Source organism: Panthera uncia, chromosome F1 (assembly GCF_023721935.1).
Source record: "Panthera uncia isolate 11264 chromosome F1, Puncia_PCG_1.0, whole genome shotgun sequence".
NCBI lineage: Eukaryota > Metazoa > Chordata > Mammalia > Carnivora > Felidae > Panthera > Panthera uncia.
The window spans coordinates 52,331,798-52,353,277 of record NC_064813.1 but is presented as its reverse complement, the minus strand read 5'-3'; the positions used below and the strand labels follow the sequence as shown (position 1 = coordinate 52,353,277).

General features: G+C 36.8%; 1 protein-coding gene across 1 annotated transcript in view; it reads left to right on the top strand.

The window, feature by feature from the left end:
- Nucleotides 1–21,480, top strand: part of USH2A (usherin) — a 733,950-nt gene that overhangs the window by 197,482 nt on the left and 514,988 nt on the right. The window contains exons 16-19 of the mRNA XM_049634559.1: nucleotides 5,983–6,477; nucleotides 7,516–7,785; nucleotides 9,394–9,563; nucleotides 15,576–15,720. Of these exons, the coding sequence (XP_049490516.1) occupies nucleotides 5,983–6,477; nucleotides 7,516–7,785; nucleotides 9,394–9,563; nucleotides 15,576–15,720 (1,080 nt within the window). The remainder of the gene's footprint in view (nucleotides 1–5,982; nucleotides 6,478–7,515; nucleotides 7,786–9,393; nucleotides 9,564–15,575; nucleotides 15,721–21,480) is intronic.

Genomic DNA, 21,480 nt, shown 5'->3' with positions numbered 1-21,480 from the left:
AAGTTTTTACAGGCTGCTAGCTCTGTCTTCTCTGATATTTGCCTCAAGTCATGTTTAGCTATGAGCTAGTTTGAGAAACTCGTTTTAAAAAACATTGGAACAGTGATTCTAATTCAAGTTTCCATTTTGTTCTCTTTGTTTAATGTCCAATTTTCCAAATTCTAGCTTAACTCGCTTACTTAGTTAGACAAGTACATAAAGTTCTGTAGGTGCACTGAAGTTCCACAATCTTCTTCAAAATGGTTAGGAGTCGGCCTTGTTTTAACATAGTGATTGGCTCTAAAACTTCTATATGGCGTACACTTCTGTAGGTTACATTTTGTACCTAATTCTGCCTGACAGACACCTACATTCCTGTGTCCAGCACTTTCTATTAACTCTAAATGTTTCTCCAGTACTCCGGCTCTTCTTTGAAGTTAATGGAAACTCTGAACTTCATGGTGCAGATTGCAAAGGGAAATGAACATCTGTCTACATCTGCCATGTTGGCAAAGCATCCCAAAAACCTGCTACTAGAATGTTTATTTTCTTCCAAATATCAGCATGATCCAGGTGTCCTTAAACTTAAACTTTTGTGATAGGAGAAGAGAGAGTTCTAAAAATATTGAAAGTAATTTTGAAGATGACAGTACCACTGGTTGGATTATTGCTGAAAATTGTGAATTAGGATCACCCTATTTTCCATACAGCTTAATTCAATAATAAAATTAAACTTCAATTATGCCCTTCAATCCAGTGGCATGTTTTCTATAGTAACATATTGTGATCTGTTTTACAGACCATTGCATGAGAATATAACACTCTGGCTCTTTTTCATGATTGTACTAATATAGAATCCAAATAACAGTTTCTTACATAATAAGTGTGTACTCATTCACTAATCAGACATTTATATAATCCTATTAAACAAGGTATTATTTCCTAAAACCTTATTTTTCACTAAAAAAAATGCCACTTCTGGCATTTCTTGACAATCACTATAATTAATGATGTGAAAATTATCTGCATGATGGCATTTGAACAGTAAGAACAATTGGTTAACGCTGTCAGAACTTTGTATCATCCTAATAATCCCCTCATGTTTATTACTCTATTTCCAGTGTGTGGATAGCATGTGTAATATGAAAAGGAAACAGTACTTCTATTCAGTCGGATGAACACAAATCTTTGGGTTAAATAAAGGCATTTGGAATTATAGGTGGAGAATCATTGAACTTTTCAAAGAAAATTAATAGTGTTGTCTTCCGAGAAAGTTTGATCACTTGGTTGAGACCATTATAGAATTCCTTGTTAGAATAAAAACTTTTCTTAGCTTGCCTGATGCACTATGGGATTCTCTAGGACAGTTATTTCCAACCTAAGATCATGACACACTGATGTATTATTATCTTTAAAGGTTGCAAAGTATTTATTATTAATAATAGCACACTAATTATTGTGGAATAATTGTAAGGTATCTGAGTTACAGACTTTCCAAAAATAAGCAAAATTTACAGCTTCATAAGCTTGTACATAACCAGCTTTCAAAAATAGGAGAGAAAGATCTAGAGGTCAAGTAAGCACATTGGGAATTGTACATAATCAGCACCTAATATTATCTCCCCTGTAGCGCCAATCTGGTTTGCTTATAGGTATTTTCCATGTCATAGGTGTGAAGAGAACAGCTATCATAGGAAATAGCACTCATTTAGTAGTGTTGCAGTTTTAGGGAGTGGTCAATAAATCATATTATGTTTTCCTACTTGAATTTGGAACCTAAAGAAAACTAGACCTAGCAGTCAGGAAGGTGGAAATGAAAAATAAAAATAATCTTCATTACTGATAAAAGTCAGATTGGAGAATAGACCTTCCCTCCTTCAGGAAGACAGATTAGGAGAGAGAAAAATCAATGGGCTGATCTAAGCATGTTCTGTTTCCCCCTCTTCTCCCCAACTTCACAGTTAAATCATTACTCATTTGGGATGCCATGAGTAGAGAAATAGCCCTTACATGTTTACTCTAAAAAAAAAAAAAAAATCCTTTCACAGAGAAACTAGACGAATACTTCAACACCTGACCGTTGTTTACATAGCCTAAAGACATTAACGTAGCTTAGAGTTTCAGACAACTATACATCTTAGTGAACCCTGAGATTTCATTTCTACTTTTAATATCGTTATCATTTGTTATTCCACACTACATCAAGGGATCAATGTAACAAGTGGTAAGATAGCTCAGCTACTCTGAGAGACAAACAGAGAATATAGGGAGGGGATGAGGAAAAAAAACAGAAGAGATGATGGCAAGTAACTGTTTCTCTAAGGCTCTCAATATTCTTTCCTAGAAAAATATTTGGAAAAATCATTCCTTCTTTTATTCAATGAAATTTTATTCAGTGCTAACTCCAGATCAGGAACTGTGTGAGTCACTAGAAATATAAAGATGGAAGGAATAGTTCTCATTATCGAGAGGGGAGATAAAAAGTAAAACAAAATTATAATATATTTTAAATGTTGAATTAGAGTAGACTTGGAGTATTAAGAAAGTACTGTAACCCTGACTACGGTATCAGAGATGGAGACTGAGAACCATTAAAAGTTTTGCAGTCAGGAAGTGATGTGTGAACTGGGTTAGCCAGGTACTATGGTAGAGCAAGAATGATTGTCATGGAAGAAATTGTACGTGAAAAGGCATGAAGGGCAGGTGTAGGAGAAAATAAGGTACATTCAGGAAACCTGAGCTGGTCCAGGTAGCTTTCATGGGTGGTGTATTAGGACATACCTCAATCCAGAGTGGGTACCAGCTGAGATCATGAGTTCATGCTGAAGGAAGAATTCTGAATGTTTCCCCAAATGTGCAGAAGTTTGTGGTAGGAGAACAATTTTCCCAGCTCAGAGTTAAAGATAGAGATAATTCTTCTCCTAACTGAGCAGTGCAACCTGCTTGAGATAAGTTCTTTTAACCTGAGTTATTTTATTGTTGCTATGACAGAATTAAGGGGAATTCTGTTTATACCCTTTCAACTCCTTTTATTCAGTTCATATTGTATGTTTATATAATATTTTTAACCAAATATATGTTGCCATCTCAATTCTATCATTACTCTAATTACTTACTATGTAGACTGCTCTTGTAAATTTTGATCTATTGAGATTATGTCCCATTTCTCAAATGCTACAACTATTACGTACGTGCTGAACTTTTTAATTATCATCAGGTTATATGTCTTCCAACTTCCAGTTTAAGCACATGCCAGTCTCTTGAAATATTTAGCGTTGATAGTTATTTTTGCCTTTTAGGTTTTGGCTTTTGGCATGTTAAGTAGAATATTTTCCATCATTTTCTAGCCTTAAATGATCTTTTTTCAAAATTTTTTGAGTATTTTAAGCAGTCTCATGTGGGATATACATAACTTTAATTTAATAAATATTTATTGAATTTATTATTATATGCCAGAAATACATGTAATAGTAGCTGCACCATGGCTATGATAGAGAAATTTCCTTAATTGTTCAATTGTAATAACAATGCTATGTTATGAGCAACAAGTATGATGTTCAGGTAATATATCGAAAACCAATGTAGTAGGCATTTGAATAACTGATAGAATGACACTACTTAGCAACTACTCTCAATATATAACAGGCACATTTTTCCAGTGCAGGATATCACTTTTTCTGGAGAGACATAGTAAACGTCATTCATCAAATCCTTCCAATGGAGGATATCACATTTTCTAAAGAGGCATAGTAATTTTTTTAAATATGAAATTTACTGTCAAATTGGTTTCCATACAACACCCAGTGCTCATCCCATCAGGTGCCCTCCTCAATGCCCATCACCCACCCTCCCCTCCCTCCCACCCCCCATCAACCCTCAGTTTGTTCTAGTCTCTTATGTTTTGGCTCCCTCCCTCTCTAACCTTTTTTTTTCCCTTCCCCCCCACCCCATGGTCTTCTGTTAAGTTTCTCAGGATCCACATAAGAGTGGAGGCATAGTAAATTTTATGCATCAGTTTTACTGATTGATTTAACAAATATTTATTGAAATTCTACTCTGTGCTACAAATGGTGGCAAGTAAGGAGGACATGATCTTGGCTTTCCCAGAATGTTAAGTCTAGTGTCGAAGACAGACAATTTATCAAACTATTAAACTACTAAAATGTGAGAAGGGTATATGCACATTATATGTCACAATGGGAGATTATGGCTAATTTTCTTTCTTCTACATCCAGGAAAACCTGAAATCTCATAATATTCTCCCACTCCTACCTCATTTAAGCATGCTCAGTACATTTTTAAAAAATTGCCAACACCCCTCTGCCCTGAACCTACTTCAGTTTTGGACTGCAAGAAAGATAAGGAATTAGGAGAATATGAGTCTGGATTTTCCCAGATTACTTAGGTTCTCAGAAGGTAACAGTTCCCTGGTTTGATTTTATAATAGAAAGTTTCACTAATACAGGAGACAAAAATTAGATATCAATGAGAACACATTTTTTAAATTTGATATTAAGTGTACTTGGAAAGAAATTCATCAGTGCATTTAGTTATTACTAGTATTAGTGCCTCCAAAGAGGAATCTCAGTGTACAATAATTTGTCTATGTAATTTTGTCATTGGGGTAGATCTTTTTCTTTTTTAAAAACATTTTTAATGTTTATTTTTGAGAGAGAGAGAGACAGCATTAGCAGGGGAGGGGCAGAGAGAGGGTGGGGGTGGGGGGACAGAGAATCTGAAGCAGGCTCCAGGCTCTGAGCTGTCAGCACAGAGCCCAATATGGGGCTCAAACCCACAAACTGTGAGATCATGACCTGAGCCACCCAGGTGCCCCTGGGGTAGATCTTTTTCTTATAAAAATGTCATATCCGATGAAGAAATCATCAAAGAAATTTTTTTAATATCACGATTCCAGCATTCTAGTATGATGACTAACTTCACTTTGGAAAGTTTCTGGAATAGTGTGTACTCCAGTTTATTTTTCATAATAATATTTACATATATGCACTATTGCCTTTTATGCTTTTTTCTCATGTTGCTACATGGCCCTCGTTACTATGTTTTATAATAATTACATGATATTAAAATTCTATTAATGTAATACATTAATATTACAATATTATAACGCATTAAATTCCACTTTAATATACTTCAACATTTCCTATTATAAATGACACATCAGTACTTTTAGATGCTTCCTGAGGAAATGCTTCCCAAGAATTTGAGTAAGGACCATGGTCTTATAAAATATGTTTTAGTGTATGCTTGTACAAGCCCTCAGTCTGTTGCCTCTCAGTTTCACACTTACCCTTCATTGCCTCCTTTGCAACAATAGAGCTGGAGCCTGTAAACGTTTCTCCGTGGCTACCTGGCATGTTTTAATTGTCACAATCCTGCAGTACGCTTCCTGTCCCCTTAGAGAATGGGATTCCAGGCACACATCTAATCATGTCCGCTCCCTATCTTTGTAATCTTTTAAAAACCAGACTTCTCTTGTGTAAGTTGTCCACTGCTGATTACAAATGTCTGCAAAAGTTAGTGGTTTAAAAGAACAATAAACATTTCTAATTTCACAGTTTCTAGGAGTCATAAATTCAGGAAAGTTTCCAGTCATGCTATTGGCCAGGTGGCCAATGTGGCCTATGGTAGCAGTTTGCCAACCCTTCGTGTGGTGCAAAATATTGTTTAACAAGCAAACAGGTCATATAGAAGAAAAAACCTGTTATTTCAGTTTCAGAGAACTGCCAGAAATTCCTCTTATATCTTCTATAAAAAAGACACCATATTATATAAAGAATGAGAGCTTAAGCCTTCTAATATCCTTCATTACAAAAGGCACTTATACCATACAAGTAATCAGTATTTGCTTTATTTCTGTTTTAAATATATGAACCATATTCTTACTCAAAAGAGCAGGTTGTACATAGGAAAATGGTTGCAAATAGTTCCTTACTAATTTGTGACATGTAACTATTTTCTTCTTTTTTTTCTCTTTAATTTCAGATATTCAGTACTTCTTAGACACTGACCTGTCACCATATACTTCATATTCCTATTACATCGAGACCGCCAGCGTGCATGGCTCCACAAAGAGTGCACCTGTCACTTTCAAGACGAAACCGGGGGTCCCGGAAGGACACTTGAACTTAAGTTATATCATTCCTGTTGGCTCAGACTCCGTAACACTTACCTGGACCACACCTTCAAATCGTTCTGGTCCTATAGAAAAATATATTTTGTCCTGTGCTCCTTTGGGTGGCATTCAGCCGTGTGTTCCTTATGAAGGTCGTGAGACTGCAGCTACCGTCTGGAATCTGGTTCCATTCACCAAGTACCATTTCTCTGTACAGGCATGTACTAGTGGGGGCTGTTTACACAGCTCACCCCTTACAGTGATCACAGCCCAAGCACCTCCCCGAAGGCTGAGTCCACCTGCAGTGTGGAAGATCAGTTCTACAGAGCTTCACGTCGAGTGGTCTCCCCCAGTGGAACCAAATGGTAGGAAGGCAAGGCTCAGATCTCCCTTTCTTGGCCAAACATGAATGAGAATTTAGGCATTTGGAATCGTGCAGTAAGAGTCTGGCAATTGTATTCATTTTTGTAACTGTAGGATAGAATAATTGAGAAGGTCTAAAGATATCAAACACTCTTTGGACTATGTAGAACAAGTTAGTAGAACAAGTGTATTTCTTTAATCTAATAACAAATTCCATTCATTTAAATTGCCCCTTAAAAGGCTAATATTATCTTTGCTCTTAATGACATCTGTCACAACACAAATGATGTTTCTAATTTGAAACTCACTTATGAGATGCATTATATTTGACTGTGTCACAAGCCAGGGCACCCATAAGCAGTAAATTTTCTCTTTTAACCAAGAAAAGGATATAAAATAATACCAAAAATATGTATATAGGCTGGCTGACTCCATTAAGTTAATTTTTTGTCTTCATACAATTGAACCCTTGGTTATATAGGCCAGACACAAATTCATAGATTTTTAGTAATTAATTTCATGTGTGTACTATGGCAAAACCTTTTATCTTGGACTTTTAGAGTTAGTTGATAAGAATATGTAGAAATTAAGTTGAATGTTCTAATATTTATGTAAATGGGGCTGTGTTAAATAGATAATTAAATTAAAATCCCCAAATTTGAAAGTATACAAATTGGAGGTGCAGTGATCAGATTACACCCCTCCCTCAAAGCAATTCTTCTTAGAAATTATGGCCCTTCACTCTGCAGAGGATTGGATTTACCTGTAATAAGTTATCGCTATTTTGTGTTTATGCATTCCCTTTTGGTTTGTTTTTCCACGAATATGCTTTTTAGCGGTACTTTATACATTCATCTATCCATCAGCTTGTTGTCTTTTATAAGTCCCATCATCTGGATTATTAAAGGAGTGAACAGGTAATCTAGTCAGGAGAATAAGGCAAAGCCAGCAGAACTCTTTAACTGACCTACCCCCACCCTACCCCCAAAACTGTCACTTTGTCCGATGAGTCTCCTTGGCTCTATGTTTCACTTTTCTAGGAGTGATAATAAGATATGAACTGTACATGAAAAGATTGAGATCTGATGGACAAGCCACGTCAGCAGAAAGTCAAGTTTTTCAGAGCAGTGGATGGCTCAGTCCTCACCCATTTGGAGAATCGGCCAATGAAAATGCATTAAAACCTCCTCAGACAGCTACAACCATCACTGCCTTGGAGCCATATACCACGTATGGGTTTCGAGTGTCAGCTGTGAATATGGCTGGCAGTGTGTCATCTGCCTGGACTTCAGAAAGAACAGGAGAATCAGGTGAGGAAAAGGGTTTTGAATTCTACTTTTAAGACTCCCACATAAAAATGCTGCCCCAAATGAAAGTCAACAGCTCTAAAGTACATTTCGAAAAGCAAGAATTATAAATTTATATAGGCCAAGGAAAAATTTAATATATTGGTTGGCTACATAAATAACTCAAGGTCATAAAGCACTTGCAGTGAGTTTTAGGGAAAAAAAAAGTAAATGCCTGAGCTATTACTTCAAGAGGGAAAAATAACTTCACTGTAGTTACAGTCTTTTGGGAATGTTTGCCAAAAATAGCAATTGGTTTCCATTCCTGAGGTGGGTTGGCCATATATCCTATCTTGCTCCAAATTCAGTACAATTTATATTTAATGAAAGAGATGGCTGTTACCCATTTCACAAATCCTGTTTTGTTTTTATTTCTCTCTCCAAAGCAAATAGTGTAGGTACTAGGTGGTACCTAATGATAGAATCCCGGGTATCAAAATCCGTAATTTGCAACTGTACTCACAAGCAGCTGGCAGTGTGGGAAGAAAGGAGTGTGACATTTTCAATTTTCTGAAGATATCTTCACTATGGCAAATGAGAGATTTTTTAACACTCCCCCTTACTCTTTACATTAAAAACACCTCAAATATCATGAGCCTTTCACCAAAAAAATACACTTTGTTATGTTTTGAATCTATGGATATTCAAGGAATCCCAAGTCCTGATTTAAATTGGCTCTGTTAAGACTGTGGGGAGGATGAGGGTAGCTTTAGGTTGATGTCCAAGGGAATCATTTCATGAATAAAATGTGCATTCTGCTTGAGCATCTCTTAATGACTACCAGCCATCTTGGACAAATAATAGTGCCATGATAGCACAAGTGATGAGCCATGGCGTTCTGGAAGGGGAAAATCAAGGTCAGAAATGAAAAGTAATGGGTGAAACTGCAATACTGGACCCTCATAATCTTATGGGTCACTGGCTCCTGAGCGTGCAATGAGGTCCTTTGATAATACACCTTTGGTTAGCACATTTAAAATCCATATTAAGATCTCAAGGATGGCAGGGGGAGAATGTATGTGTGTGTGTACTCTGAACATTTCGATCAAGATTTATTGAAAACTTAAAAAATTTCTTTGGGGTTATTTAGAACAGTTTCGATTTACCACTTTCTGAAGAGTAATATTCTCCAAGCTGTATCAGTGTGGGTGAAATACTTCTCTCCATTAGAACTCTAGTGTGTTACTCTTCGTTGTTCTGGACTTTGTGGACTAAGACTTAGTTTTGATGACTTCTCCTTTCAAATGCTTCATAAGACCTATGATTCCCCACTCCAAAAAATCTATTAGTTATCTTCACGAACGTTAGCAAATTCCCATATGATTTTTGTTTTGTGAATGGAAAATACCTTTGCTGGTAAAATAAGAATGGAGAACATCCTTGCAGAAAACATAAAAAAAAAAAAGTGAATGGCTTTTATAAACACCAGTATATCCTTTGATTTTTAAAAATCAGGGTGTTAATGTAAGGAACAGGGGTATGGCGGAAACTAGAACACATGTATGAATTTACTCCCGAAACCTGTAAATAATGGCGTTCATTGTTGGCTGCTGTACTTGTTGTCATTGATAGTGCCAGCGTTCATGACCCCTCCCTCCGTCTCCCCGCTTTCACCGTACTCCCTCAATGTGTCCTGGGAGAAGCCGGCAGATAATGTAACAAGAGGAGAAGTTATGGGGTATAAGATCAATATGATTTCTGAACAATCACCTCAACAATCTGTTCCTGCAGCATTGTCACAGGTATTGTTATTTGAACTAATGTCCTTTCAAAATTGAATTGTCTTCATTTTGATATTTTCTGAGTTTGCAGAATTCTGTGACCGATTTCTCTCTTCTAGATTCCTTAAATGGGGCATTGTTTCCTGATATGATATTATGTGTGCAAGGCTCTATATACTTATAGCACCTATTTTTTCTAATATAAGCATGTATTAAGACAAAACAGATATAACGTTGTTTAATAAAATCTGCTTTTTACACTTAACATATATCCTTACATATCTTGTAAGAAGCCGACTCTCAGTAGCTATGTAGCATCACATTATTTGGGCAGACAATAATGCATTTAGCCAACCCACAATCAGTTGATATTTATACTGTATTGATTCTTTTGGAAATATAAGTAGCATTGATAAGAATGTCTTATGTGTACATTTTGCATATTCCTGAAGAGAAAAGAATTCTGAGGAACTCTTATAGCAGCTTATAGCAAAGGGTATTAACATGTTGAAGGTTTGGGATATACAGTGACATATTGTTTACTAGTACTTCATCCTCTAGCTAGAAGTAATGAGAATAATAATCATAGCTAAGGCTGTATTATGTGCATGGACTAAGGCTGTATTATGTGCATGGACTATGAAGGCTGTATTATGTGCATGGACTAAGTCATTTGATATGTATATAACAGTCCTGGTGGGGGGGGGGGCGGTGAGAGGCTCTTCTTTCCCTCCAGTTTATGGTGTGGCCAATGTACTCCATTAGTCTATTCTATCAGCATGAGGGTGGCCGATGACAGAGATGGCTGACGTTAACTGGACAAGTCATTCTGTGTGCTTGACTGTTTAGCACCTCTTCCGAGGAAGATGCTCTTTGGTAGCACTAGCACAATATAAAGGGATCTTCGCACATAACTATCTCTCCCATGGTCCTATCCACACTCTTCTTTCTCAGACTTCCTGGTTCCTGATCTTCTAGTCTTTTCTCTCTCATGCCCATGACTAATACATCCCAGCCACTGTCATATAGTTCAGGTGTATTCTACCTTTGGATCCTTCCCTTTCCATACAAAATCGATGACAAGGTGTGCTACTGGTGTTCGGGATCATCCTTGAATGGAGCTACAGAGCAGCTATCCTGCACTTGCAACCACACACTAAGGCAACCCATCTGTGAACCAAACCGCATGTTTATACTCTCTCAGCTCTTGAGGGACCTCCAACAAGTCATAGGTATGAGCTGAGATTGATTGAGCTACCACTATACAAATGGTCGATAAGATGGGGGTCCCAACAATCTGCTTGCACAGTATATAATAATTCCTGGCTCTTTTTATGCCCCCTTCCATTTATGGATATCCCTTTCCCCAGACATCCCTTTCCATTTTATGATGAATTTCTGTTGGGCTTCAATGGCCTTAAGAGATGGCATGTCTGACAGAACTCAGCTCATGAGAGGCAACTCTAGCTTCATGGCCATTGGATGTTCCACAGTCAGGTTCTCTGCTTTTACCAAGGCCCAATAGCACGCTAGAAGCTGTCTAGCAAATGGTGTTTAATTTCCATTGTGTCATATGCCCTTGCTCCAGATCCTGTGAGTCTACCTTGCGATTCTCTTATTGAGAGCTTGCCGTAAATGTCTCACAGCATCTTTTCCCACTCTAGCCACCTTTAGTACCACAGGCTCTGATAGACTTTGTGTCCCAAGTTGCTTGGCTGCTTGCAAAACAGCCTTGACCTTGACCTGCTGAAGAATCCATTTCCGCTTGAGGGCACACTCAGAGCTGGCAGCGCTCCATATCACTCAGTAACTTGGTCAGAATAGTATTCCCAGATGTGGAATATGCTCTCTTCAGAACCTAAGAAGGCCTGCCAGACATTCTGTTTCCTTCCTACTAGTGTAAGTGCAAGAGGCAATAAGCTGACCTTTATTTTGGAAGGGGTGTCCTAGCATGTCTCAGGCTACTGCACCACCAAACATTTTACTGATGGCGCAGACCCCTTAATTTTCAAAAACGTGGTCTCTCATTCTTTGGGGGACATGATACTTATCAAGACTTCAACATAACTGCCACTTCTTGATTCTCTGATTCTTCTTTTTTTTTTTTTTTTATTCATTTTTTGAGAGAGATGGAGACAGAGTGTGAGTGGGGGATGGGCAGAGAGAGAGGGAGACAGAATCGGAAGCAGGATCCAGGCTCCGAGCTGTCAGCACAGAGCCCAGTGTGGGGCTCCAACCCACAAACTGGGAGATCATGACCTGAATCGAAGTTGGAGGCTTAACTGACTGAGCCACCCAGGCGTACTGAAATTTATTATTTTTTAAGTGGAGGCCACAGTCTGAAATCCAAGTGTTGGCAGGGCCATTTTCCCCCCAGTGGCTCTAGATGAGAATCCTTCCTTGCTTCCTCCAGCTTCTGGTAGTTTCTGGTGTTGGTGGCCACAAAACTCCAATCTCAGCATGTTGTCACATAGTCTTCTCTGTGTCATTATCTCCTCTGTGTCTGTGTAGCCCTCTCCTTTCTCCTATAAATATATGACTTATATTTAAAGCTCACCCTAAACGTGTGATTTAATTAATTACATCTGCAAAGACCGTATTTCCAAGTAAGATAACTTTCTGAGGTACTAGGTGAACAAGAATTTGTGGGGGACACTGTTCAACCCATTGCCAATAGGTTTGCCAATATTTTCGAGCCTTTTCAGTAGACCGAGCATGTATACAACACAAAACTAGGAGAAGAAAAAGAGTCAATAAATAATTTATGACTCCTTGTTACACTTTTTCATTAGTCTGGAAATAAGTACTGACTTATCTGCAACTGTCTCAGGTGGCAAAAATAGACCTAGTCTTATACAAATCTTTTAGCTTAAACAACTTAGTCTACCAATCCAGCATATAGCAGGATTTAGGGTAAATTTACAGCCATCACTGCTTTGTTTGGTCCTTAATTTCATACCATATTTATCATTGATGTTTTGTTGTTTTTGCTACTCTTTTGTTTTGTAAACTGTTCTTTCCTTGTAAGATAGTTTCAAAGCAACTATTGCTTGCAGTATAATATTCTCTTCCAAGACACAAAACTAAGTAAAAAACACCGTTCATAAAAATATAGCCTTGGAAGTCAATTTGTTTATATCCCATTTCTGGCAATCCCTAGCCCTCCACACATCTCTGTGTTTCAGGTCTTACTCATCCGTAAAATAGGAAAACAATTTCTTCTTACCTATGTGGTGTCTGTGGAACTTCAAGAGCTTGACGAATATTAGCTACTATTAGTGATTTTTATTAATGGGCTAAGACTACATTACACTTTAAAAAGATCACTTTATAGTTCAGTGGAGCAGTAAAAGATTACATTTTTATGACAAAAATTATGGATATGCATCTTTGTTTAAAAGTCCTTTCTTTGTGGCCCAATTGAAGAAAGATGTAGATATGTCACTTTCTTCTCTTACGCTTTCTCTCCCCCACAAATATCTATCTACTTCATTGTGTATTAACGAAAATGAAATCAAGAGTGGCAAAGTCAAAATTGTCACTTCAGTAGTTAAATTTGTATCCACACTGACCTGAGTGTGTCTTGTTATAAGTTTGGTAAATAAATAGCCAAAATTTCTAGGGAAAGCTACTGTAAAATAACTGTTAAGGAAATTTTGGCTAAGAATGTGGCAAGGAAGGGGCACCTGGGTGGCTCAGTTGGTTAAGCGTCTGACTTCGGTTCAGGTCATGATCTTGTGGTTTGTGGGTTCAAGCCCTGTGTTAGGATCTATGCTGACAGCTCAGAGCCTGGAGCCTGCTTCAAATTCTGTGTCTCCCTCTCTCTCTGCCTCTCCCCCACTCACATTCTGTCTCTCTTTCAAAAATAAATTAACATAAAAAAAAGAATGTGGCAAGGAAATATATAGAACAGTTGATATTATCAGTGTAGGATTTCAAGCTTCCACAGATTTCTTTCCACCTCTTTAAAGATTTGTGCCAAAGAAAATTTTCAATTAAATTGATCCTTTAAGATGTGTAAAATGACTGTATATATGGTAGAGAAAAAACTCATCTGAGTGATTATTTTATGTGCTACAAGCTTGAAGGTAAATGTCCTTTTAAAATCTGGTAATTTGTACCAATCATATGTAGAGAAGTAAAAGCCCATCAAAATTAGTATTAATCTACATTTTCTATTTCTTATTATATGTCATTATGTGTTCTTGCTATGAAGAATAGTTTATTAAACAAACGATTCAACATCCTAGATTACAAAGGAAACACTTTATTTTCAAATTAATTTTTTTTAATTTGAATATAGTTGATGTGATGTCACAGTAGTGTCAGGTGTACAACATAGTGATTCAACTTCTCTGTATGTTATGCTATGTTCACCACGAATGCAGCTACCATCTGTCACCATACAATACTATTACACATAATACATATTTTAGATTCCACATATGAGTGAACCATATCATATGTCTCTTTCTAAGTGTGACTTCTTTTACTTAGCATAATACCCTCTAGGTCCATCCATGTTGTTGGAAATGGCATGATCTCCTCCCTTTTTATGGCTACATAATATTCCATTGTATTTTTTTTTACCACATCTTCCTTAAAATAAGAAACACTTTGCTGTATTTTATCCTGAAAACAATTTCATTTTCTAAAAATCTAAATTAATCCAAACCAGGGTTGTTCTAAATGGGATAAATTTTATAGCAATACTCAATACATTTTACTCATTTCAAAGTTTTATTTTTCTTAGAAAATTTTAAATCACATTGCACAGAAGAGAACATTTTATAAAATCAATAACAATTTCAGAATTAGAAAAATGAAGTACTCATGATTTGGTTTTTGATGTTTTCTGATTTCTAAATGTAATTGCAAGGAAATAATACCAAAGTTTTAAATTATTCCTAGATTTTTAGACTCTTTGGAATCACCTTTATTTCTGAAAAATATTATATAAATGATGTAGTTCATATCCCATTCACACTGTTTTCTAGAACTACTCATTTAGGTTATAAAGTTTTAAAGTAAATGCCTAGGCAATATTCCAAATGAATTTTATTGTATTTCTAAAGGGAGAATATCTAGAAAATTACTTCAAATGTTACGAACCTTAACAGCTATCTATATTTATACATATAGAAGATTATTTGCTATGATATCAGTATCCCTTAGAAAAAAGTTTTATACTCATGCTTGGTGTCATACTTTTTGTTTTAATGACTTCTTTTTCTGAATACAATTTCCAGTGGTTTTTGTATCTATAAACTAAGTAAACTTATACAGTTGCTTTTGATCATTCCTAGTTTTAATGATAGGACCAAGGCTCAGTGTTAGTTGTTTAATTATTTGTTTATGTACTATGGCGTTCCTTTCAGCCTCCTTCGCTCAAATCTGCTTTTCTCCCTTGAAATTGTGTGATAAAGACAATATTTGAAGAAATGTAACTGTTTGATCTAATCTGCATATGCTTATTTGTATAAGAAAGATAATTGAGAATTGACCTCATGTGGATGCTCAGTAATGTGTTTACTTGTTTTCCTTTTTCTTTTGTGGCTTTTTATTTTTAAAGAAAATGATGGGATTAATTTAACATAGTGACATTTTTCTGTGCTAGTTCCATCAAATGACGTGTGGGCATCACTGCATGGGGTTCGTTTTGGCCAAGCCCCATGGTTTTATTTGGCCCTTTCATGATAACAATCACAATGTCACCATCCTTTATCTCTGCCATTGGTGACAATAACCATACCACCACGCTGCTTTATGAGGCAATAACTTGCTTTCCTCATTTATCCACTCAGGAACTGGATTATTACCTCATAAAACAGTGTGATTGTACAATTATCAATTAAATCCTAGCTTGTTGAGACTCTTCAAAAAAAAAAAATCCCTTTCCTAATAGTGGTTGGCAATAATTTCTTTGTCTGAATTCATAGAACATGACTGGATTCTGGTTTCTTGACTGCCAAAGTTACATTTCTCACACTGTTTATCTATTATCTGACTTTTTTTTTTTTTTTGGCCTTGAAGGTGTTGTATACTGCCAAATCCCAAGAACTGTCTTATATTGTAAAAGAACTAAAACCTTATAAGATATACAACTTCACTATTTCTCTCTGCAATTCAATTGGTTGTGTGACCAGTGCTTCAGGAGCAGGACAGACATTAGCAGCAGGTAAGCAAGTTTTTCTGTACCTGAAAAATGTGAAAAATATATTGTATATTTGTAAACAAACACCTATAAAGCTCAACACCTTCTCTAGTTTGGACTTAATACTTGTCTTTTCTGGTTTCTCCTGCTCCCTGATCACGAACCCTGATTGCTAGCTGTATTGACATTTTTAAACAAACAAAAATAAATAAATAGACTTAAGTTTCTAAGAGGTCCCTGGGAGCCCTGAGTTGCAGCTGTGCCATAATAAGAGATGCAGCTAGATGCAGAGTGACTCCAGGGCTCAGTATTCACTCTAGGTCCTACTGATATCCTGACAGTTGTTAGAAGTATTCAGAAGGCTTCTTATGAGGGCTCAGGATATTTCTTCTTGACCCTTTTTGCGGGCTTTGGGTCTACCCACTCCTGCCCTCTGGGGCTAAAGGCAGACATCCAGGAACTAGTGGGATATTCTGGTGTTATATTTTACCTTTAATGGATAGGCAGCAGTGTAATTATTAATTTACTTATTATTAAGAAGCAGCTACTAAGTTTATACAATTTAAATAAAGGAGTCATTATCAAGTATGATCTTAGTAGGAAATGCTTTGCATAAAATATTGCTTGCTTTACATAGAACAAACTAGATTCATACAAACTTGATTATATGTATTACTAACACCTACATAACTCAATTACTCTGCATTTAGTGTATTTTCAAATCAGTTTTTCTGTCTGCAGTCAAGCAAAGCTTGGTGCTCCCTAAGAAAATTTCCAAATGTGAGGAGGTTAAGAAACTCTTAGAAAATCCAGATGTGAGAAGGTCGAAAGACTTCTAGGTGAATGACACATATGAAAACATATTTAGCTATAAAAATATTCCTTATGCCTTTTCCCTGTGTTCAAGTCTGATTCTATTGTTTTGTTTTACCTCGCTTTAGTTCTGGAAAAACTTGTTTGGCTCAAATGATCTCATCCAAGTAATTTGTTTCTTCAAATTTCTATCAGTGAGAACAACTCACAAATTCTAAAGAAGTATGTTTGTTTTATTACCTCTCCAACCAAACTCTTTGTATTTTTATATATTTATATGTATTTCATATGTATGAATACATTTATGGGGTACCTAGGTTGTACAAAATACCATTCTCCTATAAGACTGTTTGTTTGTTTGTTTGATTATTAGAGGGCTGCTGAATATGGATAATAGAGGCAGGCTCTCTGCCTTCTTTTGGAAAGATGACATAGTTTGGGACTAGAGAACAAAAAAAAGAGGACTCAGTCTTGCAGGCTGAAGAAAGTAAAAATAGAAACAATGCAAGCTGAAGATTGGCCTGAGGTATAGTGGAAGATACAGAGGGATATACTTATAGTGGAAGATAGATGGATACCAACCATGTGACTGAGTAGAACTGAAATCATGACCCCCAGGGTAAAACGTTTAAAATCACCTAGTGTGACTTTCTAACCAATAATGGTATATTCTTTGTAACATTGTTCCCAAGTGTTTGTCCAACCCATGCTTGATACCTTTCGTGATAGGGGAGCTACTACCTCTCAGGCAAATCCAGGTTTAGAGACCTCTTTCCAGAGGTGATTTCTTACATGGATCTAAAATATCTCTATGTGGCCTCTATTCAACATTTTCCTTCTACTCCTTAGGGGCTCTCCTCAGTCTAATTCATCTTTTTCTTGACGTACTTCCAATAACATTTTCAGTTCTCTCCGCTCAAGTCTCTCCCCTACGCTGCACACCACGGCACCCCCATCTGCACCTCACACGTCATAGTTCTACCACTAGTGCAGGTACTCTCCTGTAGATGAGATTCAGTCTGTCTTTTCATGGAAACTAGCAAACTAAAGGAAATGGAGGGACATATGCCCGTCTGCAGAGACTAGATGGACCCTCGGGATGGCAAGGGGAAAGTGGGGCACATGTCTATGAAACAGGTACTCCCTGGCTAATGCACCAGTGATAACATCTGTGCTAACAGCATCCTCCTTGGTTGCAGCAACTGGTTTCCGTGGCATGGAGGATGGCCTAGCTGAGTGCTCTGAGCAGCTCTCATTTAACTTACTGGTGAGAATACTTAAGGCCGCTCCTGTCCACTGGAAATGTAGTGAAAGAAAACTAATCTACGTCCTCCGAATCCTTTCTGACTCTAAAGTGCCATAATTATATTGTTACTCTAGTTTATTGTGAGTGCTCAATTCAGTAAGCATGTATTAAGGGCCTACCTATTTAAGGCACTGTGAGGGTTTCAAATATAATTCATTCAAGGACAGTTTAATGGTGTCTGCATTAAGGTGTTGACATACAACAGATAAGGTTAGCATCTGGAGGTATTAGAACAGGGACAAAAGAACACTATGGGAACATAGACTCTGGGATAAGTAGCTTTGGTTTGAACAATACCATTTGACTGAACAAATACCATTATAGTCACTATTTTAGAGACTGGCATTGTGCCAAATACTGATGGGATGAAAATTAAGGTATATGAAGATTTGTCTGGCAGTAGAGTGTAAATAGACAAGAAGAGAGTGTGTAAATAGGGTCTGGTAGACTTTTCTAAGAGGCAGAGAGGGAGTAAATCAGATAAATAGAAGTAAAGATTGGAGGAAGGGAATGGAGGTGGACCAAAGAAGAGAAATCCATAGGTTAAGAAGAGGGAAGAATTGAAGACAACAGTCAGTGTTGCAGACCGTGGTCATGCCACTAAATATAATAACAAAGATGAAGACATAAACTCATGAGTAGAAGTTTGATCATTGGGTAGAAACACATCCATGGAAAGTCTTAGGATCCCAGAACAGAAAATGAAAATCTGGAGCATAACACTGATACAGATTTTGTGATTATTGCATAGAGATAAACGCTAAAGCTGTAGGTGATAATGAATTAGTGAAAGCAGAGAAAATACAAATTAAAAGTTCGCATCTCAGTGAAGGCTCATATTTTGGGAGAAAGAGAAAGGAGTAAGGGGAACACAGACATGGGCAGAGTTAGAGGGAGCAGTGTCAGAAAAGTTAAGGGAAGAGAGAGTTCTAGAAGGTCTAGAATTCTGTAGCATCATATGCTGTAGGGAAAGCAAGAGGAATGGGATCTACAAGGAAGGTGGCATGGGAGGCCCTCTCGGAAGCCCTCTATTTAACATGGTTGAATAGAAGCTGGATTGTAAAGGACTGAGCAGTTGCAGAAGATGTGATGGTAAATTTAAGATGTTCTGAATGTGCAAATTTAAATGTGGAAATTAAAATTGTTGTTGTTGTTGTTGTTCTTTGCCACAATGCTCCTTCTACCCAATTTCCATTAAGAGAAATACATCAACTTTCGTTCCCATGTAAAATGCTTTCTTTTCTGAAGGAAAAGTCATTTTAGTGTTCTTCTGGGGAAATGTTTTTTTTTCTTAATCCTTTAATTTTTGTCAGGACTCTGATTCTTCATCTGTAGAGCAGAGAACAAAGTCACTTACATGACAAAAGTATGGCAAAATAATTTTTACTTGCCATTTGATTTATTTTAAAGGACATAATTTTCAAGGGTGTTGAGATCAGTAAGAATGAGCTTCTTTGTTTTTGTTGGGATATAAGGAAAAGCCCAGCAATTACAGGTCCAGTATCTTTTTGCCACCCTTATTTTCAGTAAATGAAAGTTTTTGTTTCCAAAATTTTCTTAAGATTAAACATCTGGCTATAACTCACAGATGCTAAGTCATAAAAATAAACACGGAGATAGTCAATCCTTTTGGTCAACAGGTTTGCCGTAGGGAAGAAATAAAAGTTGACTTGCAGCTTTAGGATTCTTCCTGCCCTGTTTCTTCAAGTAATAAAATTGCAAGTCGGAGGGAATATATTACTGCAGCGAATTCGAATGGATGCGTGGGGAATTAACTCTTACATGAAAATGTAGTTCATACGAATTTATTTTAGGAGAAGGAAAGAAGCCAGTGACCATTCAAAACCTTTGAAAAGGGGTTCCAAAAGTTAGTGATAGTATTCAGCCTTTTGAAATCATTGATTCGTAAAAATATGTTTCCTCCTTAAATCTCAGTCACAGGAATCAAAAAGATACTTGTGAAGATTTATCTGACTTTTAGTAGAAAGCCTGAGAATTTCAACTGGCTCTTGTTTTGTTTCAAGTATTTTTTCAGTGAAAGATATGGTTAGAACTGGTGCATTTCTTCCGGAATGTTGCATTGCTACCTCTTTAGTTTCGTGCTTGCGACAAACCTGAGAACTGATCTGCGGGAGGCATACACCCAGGAGCAGCCACGTTTCTTGTCTCTGTAGCAAAGTCTCCAAGCAGGGTCATCAGTGGCTCTGGAGTTGCTTCTGGGTTTCTGTCGGTAATGAACCGATGGCCCGGGCCCTGTTAGAGTCCTTGTTATTTTTTCCTTAAGATCACCCTTTCAATTTAGGAAATTTGTGTGTTTCCACGCTTTGCGAATTCAGTACAATTTAAACGTTTCTTAAGAGCAATTCCTCTTGGAGCTCCATTCCTGGACGAGCAATGTGATATTTCTTTTGCCTGTCATAAATTGACCTCTATACTACAAGCTTAGAAGTACCCATCTCCCATTAAGCAAGTAATTAGCGGTGCATTAAGGTTTTTCTCTGAATCAAAAGTAAAATGTATAGGCTGTTTGCTGCTCAGTTGAAAACACACATTGTTTTGCATGCAGGTACATGAGTCTTTTCATTGTGAATAGGACCCAGAGTGATTAAACAAGCACTCTTAATATGTTAATTTATAATTTTAATTACAACAATCTTGTATATATAGTCATTAGTGAATACTAATATAAATATTTTTCTATCTTTTTATTCATAATGCATAAACCAATCATCCAGTTACTTCTCTGAGGTTGCCTGTTTTTGTTTCATAATACAATCTTTGTTCTTAGTTATGAATGCATTTTGTTCATTCCTGCCTTGAATAATCCCTCATTAAGCTAGTCACTTTCTGCTCCATGCTAAAAAGGAAAAATTATCATGCAAATGTGGCATGCCATATTAAAAAGCACATTACCAAACACTTTTGTTGCTGTCCTTCAATTAGTTTCCCTTCTTTGAATTTAATTCCATTTGTTGTTAAACTACTGACTTGATGTATGGACTCATGAATCTGAAGCTGCTGCCAAGAAAGTGGGGGAAAAAAAAATCAAAGCCTCTTCGAAGAGCTGCAGAGGGGAGTTGAAATGAATTTGCTTCACCTTTGACAAGAACACTTGAACAGCTCTGGAATCCTCTGATGATCCAACTTGGCTAATTATCCAATTATTTATTTCAAGAATAAAGGCACTGTTTTACAATTAGAGAAGTGTAAAGCAATCTGAGAAATTTGGTAATGACAGATGACTTAAGTAACTTCTAAGATAAACAGTATCTGTGCAGACTTGTCTCACCGAGTGTTTCCAGACAGCAGTTCTATCTTAGCATCAGGGAAATCCTGAGTACACCGAGGGTTTTGTTTGTTTGTTTTGCTCTTTCCCCAACAGAAATTCTTTTACAGTTTTAACCAACATGTCAAATTTCCATGGCTCTTAAGCGATGGTTAAGTTGTATTTCTCTTGATTAAAAGCTTTTGGTTCAAAGCAATACTTTTTAATTGCCTAATGATATAAGTCAGTTCTTAGGAAAGAACCGCACATTTAGGAGTTCATTTGCAATATAACTGAAAAATTCATTGCATGGCAGTAAAACAATTTACTGTTAATTACAAGGAGAAGAATTTGCTGTAGCATGCTCACAGATTGCCATGAATCATGCAGCACTCCTAGA